General features: G+C 52.0%; 1 protein-coding gene across 1 annotated transcript in view; it reads left to right on the forward strand.

Annotated features, from left to right (window-relative positions):
- Positions 1 to 7,763, forward strand: part of CD9 (CD9 molecule) — a 30,208-nt gene extending 22,445 nt beyond the window's left edge. Inside the window, exons 3-8 of the mRNA XM_036910121.2 lie at positions 2,911 to 3,008; positions 3,538 to 3,612; positions 5,145 to 5,246; positions 5,378 to 5,467; positions 6,123 to 6,206; positions 7,284 to 7,763. Of these exons, the coding sequence (XP_036766016.1) occupies positions 2,911 to 3,008; positions 3,538 to 3,612; positions 5,145 to 5,246; positions 5,378 to 5,467; positions 6,123 to 6,206; positions 7,284 to 7,349 (515 nt within the window). The 3' untranslated portion in view covers positions 7,350 to 7,763. The remainder of the gene's footprint in view (positions 1 to 2,910; positions 3,009 to 3,537; positions 3,613 to 5,144; positions 5,247 to 5,377; positions 5,468 to 6,122; positions 6,207 to 7,283) is intronic.
- The last annotated feature ends 488 nt before the right edge of the window (positions 7,764 to 8,251 follow it).

The following is an 8,251-nucleotide window of genomic DNA, read 5'->3' on the forward strand; positions in this document are numbered from 1 at the left end:
CACACAGCACCGGCCCTCAGCCAGCCGGTGGCCTGGGCAGTTTGGTTGCTCTCTGCCTGCTTTTCTGGTCCCGAATGGCAGAGCTTATACGCCCACACCTCCCCATCACGGTGAACCCTCATGCTTGGCAAAGGAAGCTCACTGGCCTGCTTACAGATGAGTACAGCCATCAGTGAAAGGGAGGGGGGGCCCAAGAGAGCTGTGGGGAAAGTAAGCTAGGGTTCCTCTGAACCCCTGGTTGAGTCGGTGGGAGATAATCAACTGTTATAAGCAAGTGGAGGCCAGAGGCTCTGCTGGATTTTGATCTCCACACAAACAGGTGTGGCAGGTGCTATTTGCAAGATGGGGTTTGGGACTGTGACAAGAGGCTGATGCATCCACTCCCTAGCCGAAGCCGAGGGCCCTGATAAGCTGATGGAAAAGAACGCTCCATTTCTTGTGTAAAGGACAACCTGGCATATGCTACTGCCGCACCAAAAGCTTTTCTTTTTAAATTGGGCCTATAATGTCAACCTGAGAATGGCAAATTCAGCAAATTACTGCAGTAATCCCAGAGAAGGCTCCATGACGAATAACTTTTTCCATGAGTCAGACAGAAAGCTAACACACTCACTTGCTTTGTAAAGGGGAACGCGTCGTCACTTATCGTCACTGGGCTCACGAGCTAGGAAGATCCCTTCCAGGGGCAGCTCTGGAGGGCCCTTTGAAAAAGTGGCCCAAACCCTCCAGTGGTCCCATGGCTTCCAGGGGCAGCTCTGGAGGGCCCTTTGAAAAAGTGGCCCAAAACCTCCAGTGGTCCCATGGCTTCGGAGGTCTGCTTGCAGATGGACCGCCAAGGTCACCCAGGCTCATGACCTGGGACCTGGACTTAGAGAAAACGTGCCTGCTCATTCCCACTCAATTCTGTTGCATGTGCTCGTAAGTCCCCTTGATCTCTTACTGCTCCCTGTTTATTCAGCCCCTGTGGTGGAGCTCAAAGGGGTGACCTCACCCTTGGATGTCTTGTCCCACAAGATGGGAGAAAGGCCTTGTTACTCTTCAGCCAGCTGGTGTCCCCATGTTGGAGCCCAGAGTTGGGTGGGGCTGCGCTGCTCGTCCCAGTCGGGCCTGGGGCCCCACAGTGTCACACTGCCTAGGAGGATGGGACTTGACTCGAGGACAAGCTGCATTTGTCCCCTTGCCCAGACTGGGCCAGGCGTGCACAGGAACAATGCCCGTATTCATGCAGCGTGGGGGTTTGCCGGTGAACCCATGTGACAGCATCACAGCAGATGTGGGGGGGACGGGGGAGAGTCACAAGTGCTCCCTTGTGTGCTCAGCTCAGCGCTGCCCGTGAACCTCAGCTGCAGGCCGACTGCATGGTTTGTTGCCTGAGAAGCCTCGTCCCTGCTCTGGGTGTACAGATTTAGGACAATGAGGTCACTGTGACACCTGCCGAGGGTTTTCACTGGCATGTCCTGTTGAATATTGTGTGGACACATCACAGACAGTCTTGCTTTTAGCCCCTAGTCCAAGGATGTCTCCCTGGTCCCAGTTAGTAGGGAGGGAATCAGCAAGCAGATACAAATTCATCACTGATTTCATGACTGACCCTCATCATTTGTATGCAGATCAGGAGTAGGAATTGTTGTGCACACTTGGCTCATACCACTTAATCCTCACGGCAGTCCTTAAGGTCGGTATCATTACCATCCCCATCTTGCAGATAGAAAACTTAGCCCAGAGACATCAAGGGGCTTTCCCAGGATGGCATAGCTGGCTTCAAGCCTGGGCGTTCTGGGCTTTAGAGCTGGTACTCTTCACATGAGGCAGGAGCCCCCCCCAGGTGGAGTGGAGCAGGCCTGCGAGACAGAGAGACCAGACCCTTGCTGCCAGCTTTCCCACTGGGCCTGTGTATGGGGTGCCAGAGAGAGGGGTGGGCCCTGCAGGTCAGCTGTGGCTTCTCAAGAACACGACTGCAAGGTGGGCCCCTCTGGACGTTTCCTGGGCATTGGGAAATGACTAGGGCCATGCTGCTCCTCTGTGTCCCCTGGTCCCAAGAATTTGCATGGAGTTGAGTGGCCTCTTCCTTGGTTACTTGGATTGAGAGCTTAGAAACTGTCACTCATCCTCCCTTTAGTGAGGAGGGTTTTTTTCACCCTTCACCTAGAGTAGGTAAACGTGCAATTGTGTGATCTCTTTAATGCACTATAAGGGGTCTTTTGAAGTTTTCTAGCAAGCAATCTCTTATTTTACTAACAAAGAAATTGAGGCCCAGAGAGGGAAGGTGTCTTACCCAAGATCACACAGCAGTGTGTAGCAGAGTTGGGACCAGAACGAGGGTCTTCTGATGCCAGGCCTGTGTTCTTTGCAAGGTGCTTTTGGCAACATATGCCCTTGGGTGTTAGTACCTGCACGTGCCTAACAGCCACCTGCAGCAGGACAGGGACGCCTTGCTTCAGGGACTCGGGCAGAGCTGGCCACCCAGAGTGTGGATGTCTGAGCGTGCGCACAGCCCTGTCTTGCTGCACGCCTCCTCTGACAGCCTCTGCTGTTGGCTAGAGGCCAACAGGGAACTGAGCCTAATTTTGGAGAGGCTATTTTAATCGGCATGAATGGATTTGTCTTGCTGCAGTTTGTGTCCTGAGTAGAGTCTGGGGGGTGGATATTGTTGTCCCCCTGGGTAGCTTCCAGGAAGTCTTGAGGGTAAGTTCAGGGTACAGGTGTGATGGGATGCGGTCCTAGAAGACAGCCAGGTAGGGAGGAGACTCAGAGCAGAGGCGGAGAAGCTCTTGGAAGGATGGGGTTCTTTTTCACCAAGAGAGGAGCAGGGCGAGTTGGGGGAGGCACAGAGTCTTGTAGAGAGAAGAGGAGTTGCAGGAACTGGCTGGGCCTCCCCACTGACACCTCCGTCCCACCCGCTCCCCGCAGGAGTCTATATTCTCATCGGAGCAGGTGCCCTCATGACGCTGGTGGGTTTCCTGGGCTGCTGTGGGGCCGTGCAGGAGTCCCAGTGCATGCTGGGCTTGGTGAGTGCCCCGCGGCCCCCACATCCCTCTGCTGCAGGCCCTGCCCCGCCACCCCCCTCCCCTGTGGGGCCGCACCCTGCTCTTCCTTGCTGGGGCCTCTGTCCTGTCACTTCCCGTAGGCGACTCAATGCCAGGACTTTGCTTTTCACTTTTTCTAGGACCATGTTTGCTTCTTTTCCCTGAATCCACAAGTACCTTTGCCTTCTCCTTTCAAAATTTGGTGTGCTATTCCTCATGCTCCAGTGTGTATTCACTTCCTTCATCTCCCCGAATACCTGTGGGTTCTGAGAGTGGCCAGTGGTATCCATCGCTGACCACCAACTCCTCATTAGCACCTTAGAAGCCCCAGTTCTGGGTTTCAGAGCCCAGGTCTGTCACTCTGAGGGGAGCCTTTGCCTTCTGCCAGGCTCCCTCCCTGCCCCCCTCAGCTCAGCTCCGCAGCCCATCGGCTTCCCTGCCCCTTCCCAGCTGCATCAGAGCCCCCACCTGCGCGCCCAGCTGGCCTCACCCCCCCCACTTTGCCTTCCAGTTCTTCACCTTCCTCTTGGTGATATTTGCCATTGAAGTCGCAGCGGCCGTCTGGGGCTATTCCCATAAAGATGAGGTAGGTTTTCCCATACATCTCATGGGACCTGCAGTGACCTGGGCTTGGGAGTTTGGGAGGTGGGGATGATGAGGGTGGATGGGTGCCCAGCTGTCATTTTGAGTTCTCAGCGCCTTATTTCACCACATCCCATCGGAACGTGTGCATCCCCGGGGCAGCCTATGTGCCACCCTGTGTGGGCATGTGCCAGCCCCTGCTTCCACATCCTGGGACAAGGCTGCCACATGGCAGATGCTCAGGGAATATCTGTTGGGTCTGTGTCCATGCCTCACCCCTCAGCAGCCCTTTCCCCAACTCCTGGAAGGATGGATGGCCTAGGAAAACATGGCTTTGTGTGGGCGGGGTACCCTTGGCCCCTCACCTGACTGTAAATCTGCACCACCGTCAGCCAGGTGCAGTGGGGCCAGACACTGCAAAGCCCAGCAAGCAACGCACAAGCTGTGGTTCCCACTTTGAGGAACTTTGCCACATGCTGTGGGAGAAAAACGTGTGTTTGAGAATTGCCCTAGAAGTCATGCATATCCCAGAGTCCCGTGGGGTTTGAAAAGGTGGAGTGGGGAAACTGCATCCTGTGGTTCCCTGGAGAGAGGGGGCACTGATCTGACCGTGATGAGAGCGAGGATTTTAGGAGGAAAATGGGTGGGAGACCAGGGTACTTGCCGGCGAAGAAAGGGTCTGAGGACAGCATGGGCCCCCTTCGGGCACCACCAAAGAGCTGTAGGCAGGGATGGGCCGTGTCAGACAGCGTTATAGGTGGGTTGTTTTGTGTTTAGCAGAAGGAGGGGAGGGGAAGAAGAGAGACACTGGTGCAGCAAACCTGTTGTTTGTTGTGTTTTGGTGACTGAGGGACCCAGGCGACCAAAGCTGCAGCCGGGGCCAGAGGAAGGCACGCTGAGGAAGGGTGCTGGGGGAGGAGTGCTGGGTAGGGGGATGGGGACACAGGCCAGACATCCACCCAACCGGATGCCACTCTCCAGGGACAGGAGGGTAACCGTACATCTGTTACATCCAAAGAGCTAATAATATTTATGCCCCATTAACTCTACCAGACACTGTACTATCACTTAATGCACAATACCGCATTCAGGTCCTCAGTGACCTCCAAAGCAGGGACCACTACAATCTCGATGCTACACAGGCAGAAACTGATGTCCAGAGAGGCTTGATAATTTGCCCAAAGTCACACAGTTTCTAAGTGAAGAAGGGAAGCAGGCAGAAGCCTGAGGAAGGAGCCAGGTCCTGTTCTGTTGTTATTTAACTGAGGAGATTTGATTGTGATCACAGGTGGCAGGGAAAGAGCCACATGGGGCTGAAGGGATGGACCAGAGGTTCAGAACAAGGAGCGGAAGTGTCCAGAACAGGTTCCCAGGACCTGCAGGGCTGGGGGCCTGGAGGCACCAGGAGAGGCAGTGCCACTCTAGGGTGACGTTTTCCAAGCATCAGAATCTGTTGACTGAGCATGAACACAATGAAACAAGTGACATTTGTTCATGAAAAAGCCATCTCTGCCCCCTCTTGTCTGTCCACTGCAGGTGATAAAGGAAGTCCAGGAATTCTACAAGGACACGTACAACAAGCTCAAAGAGGGCAAGGACGAGCTCCAGCGGGAAACACTGAAAGCCATCCACACCGCGGTATGTTGTCTTCGCAGACCCCCGCCTTTCTGACCTGCCTCTGGGACACGTGTGCACAGACCCTCACATCTCCGGTTCAGGCACCCTCCATTTGTTTCTCTCACCCCCCATCCCTGTTCTTCTCTCTGCAGTTGGACTGCTGTGGTTTGGCTGGAGGAGTGGAACAATTTATCTCAGACATCTGCCCCAAAAAGGACGTACTCTCAACTATAACGCTGAAGGTAAGCCTTAGAACAAGACTCCGGTGCCCCTGCCCAGTGCTCTGGACAAGTCCCGTGATGGCAGACTGAAATCTGCCCCCCTGTTTGGGAGGGAGGCGTCCACGTGCTTCCCCAATACCTCTTCCGCCCGTGAACGGGACCCTGGGACCATCTCATTCCCCCGCCCCTGGGCCTCTGTGTCCTCAAGGGCAACAAAACCAAGGCCAGCCCCGGAACTAACCAGGGGTTCTAGCTGCCTGACATGGGCTCCCCTGCGCTCCGCCTCTCCCAGTACTCAGGCCATTGCAGACAGGTGAGCTCTGGGTCCTGGACTCCTGGCTTTTAGGTTTGTGAATAGCTGATGACATGCTAGAACTAATGTCTGAACTTCAAAATAATAATAAGTAACCTGTGGCCAGATAAGAAATAGACCCAAAAACAGTGGCTTAGCCCTCTTCCTTCCCCAATTTCTTCCCAAATCTGAGGGACCCACATCCCGTGCCTCTCTCGGTTCTCCTTTCCATCCACCCACCAGCCACTGAGCAGTCCTCCTGTTCCCGGCCGTTTCTCTGGGACCACCAGAGCCCCCCATGGGAAGGGGGGATGTGGGAGGGCGGCAGCGTGCCTAGAGCAGGGAGCAGCGTGGGTGACCTGGGCCTTGGTCTGCCTCCCTCAGCCCTGCCCTGAGGCCATTAGAGATGTCTTCGAGAACAAGTTCCACATCATTGGCGCCGTGGGCATCGGGATTGCCGTGGTGATGGTGAGTGTCAGGGACGTGGAAGGGAGCGGTCCTGTTAGTGGTAAACATGAGGCATGTGCTCTGGCCAGGCACTGCTTTAACTCATCAACTCATTTATCAGCTAATACAATCCTTGCCATACCTATGAGATGGTAGGGAATGGAAAGACAGGGCAGTTGAGTAAGTTGGTCAAAGTCTCTGGGCTCGTGAGGAAGTATCTGGGATTTGAAACCCAGTGCGTTTGCAGAATCCATTCCTGAACTGTTAAGGTTCAGGGATAAATGTGCAGTGATGCCCAGGACTGCTGATCCGCAGACCTTGCTTGGAGTAGCAAGCATGCAGGTCACCTAACCTAGGATGATCTTAGCAACCTGTCTTCATCATGTACCTGCTTTTCTTTTTCACCAAGAAAGTAGTTCAGTAAAAGCTACATGGGTATGAGTTTTTCACCTCCCCTCTATCTGAAAGGCATCCAAAAGTGGACAACCAGGAAGAAGACTCAAAGCTTCAAATAACCTACTGTCTTGCTAATCAGCCCCCAGAAACCATCAAGGGTCAAAAAGGGTCCTTGGGGTCATCTCCTCTTCCCCATGAGGGATTGATAAGGGAGTGTGGGGACACGGCCCTTCTGCCCCTTGGGAGACTCTCCGGAAGGAGTTACTTTTTTTCTTAGTGGTTATTTGCACTGCTAATCTGCATCTCAGAAAGGCTTGAAGCAGCCTTTGGAAAAAGGCATAACAGTATCATTCCAAATAGAATGTAAGGCACAGACACAAAGATGGAGGTGAATTACTCACCTCTGTGGACTATTGGAATATTTGGAATTCGAGCATTAAATTGAGCTCTGAGCTGCTTTGACTCACCGTGGAAGTTCCCCAGGGAAGTCACTTGGGCAGCCTGTATTAGCAAGTGGCCACAGACTCTCAGACCCCGCCAGCCAGTGGTCCTTCCCAGTACCGGCAGCACATCTCCTGCTTCGGCACCTGTAAATCCCTCGGCTTTGCGGTCACCATTTTCCTTGTTGTGTGTCTTGGTCTGAATGACTCACGTCTTTGCCTCAGCAAAGCCTCACTGCTCACGTTCCTTCCTGTCTTCCAGGTCTTTGGCATGATCTTCAGTATGGTTCTGTGCTGTGCAATCCGCAGGAACCGAGAGATGGTCTAGAGTCGGCCTGCAGCCCTGAGCAGGAAGGTCTGCCCCTGAGGATTGTTGGCTCTCTCCTTAGGGTTTTATTTTTGGTCTTTTGCCACTAACTTTAGTATTCATTCCGCATTTCTAAAACAAAAAAAAAGTTATTTGGTTTGTCTTTTTAATGCTTTATTCAATATGGATATTTGTAGTTGAGAGATTTGGGGATTTGGTTTGCTTTGGTTTATATTCTTTTGGTTGGCTGTGTTTGCTTATTATGTTAAGCAGAAATCCTGCCATGAAAGGTACTATATTTGCTAGACTCTAGACAAAAGATATTGTACATAAAGAGATTTTTTTTCTTTAAATAGATTTTTTTAAAGTCTATCAAAATCAGGTTGTAATTTATGTTAAAGACAATTTGATACATAATAAAAGATTATGACAACATCCTGGACTGGTTTTTGGTTTTTGCTTCCTTTATGGTTTTTTTAGAGCTATTGATTTTCCAAATATCTTCAACAGCTATTTGAGTTAGCTGCATTTGTATGAGAAGTAGGTTGGAAAGTTGATGTCCCTACTTTACTAATGAAGAAACCAAGGCATGGAGAGAGAAGGGATTTCAATACAAGATCACACCATTGTTAGTGGAGTCAACCCAGAACCTAGCCTAGAACTGGGTCTGCAGCAACGTGTTGTGTCTCAGGAATACAACAGTAAAGGTAAGGGTGGGGACTTTTGTTTTATTCACTGATGTACCCCCAGTACCTAGAACCTATTGTCTGGCGTATAGTAGGTTCTCAGTTAATATTTATTGGTTGAAATAATGAGGGTATACCCATCAGGGCTTAATCAGAGAAGCAGAATTATCAAATACATTATATGTATGTATAATTTGTTATAAGGGTTTGATATATACAATCATTGGAGCTGGTTAA

This window comes from Manis pentadactyla, chromosome 14 (genome assembly GCF_030020395.1).
Source record: "Manis pentadactyla isolate mManPen7 chromosome 14, mManPen7.hap1, whole genome shotgun sequence".
Taxonomy (NCBI): Eukaryota; Metazoa; Chordata; class Mammalia; order Pholidota; family Manidae; genus Manis; species Manis pentadactyla.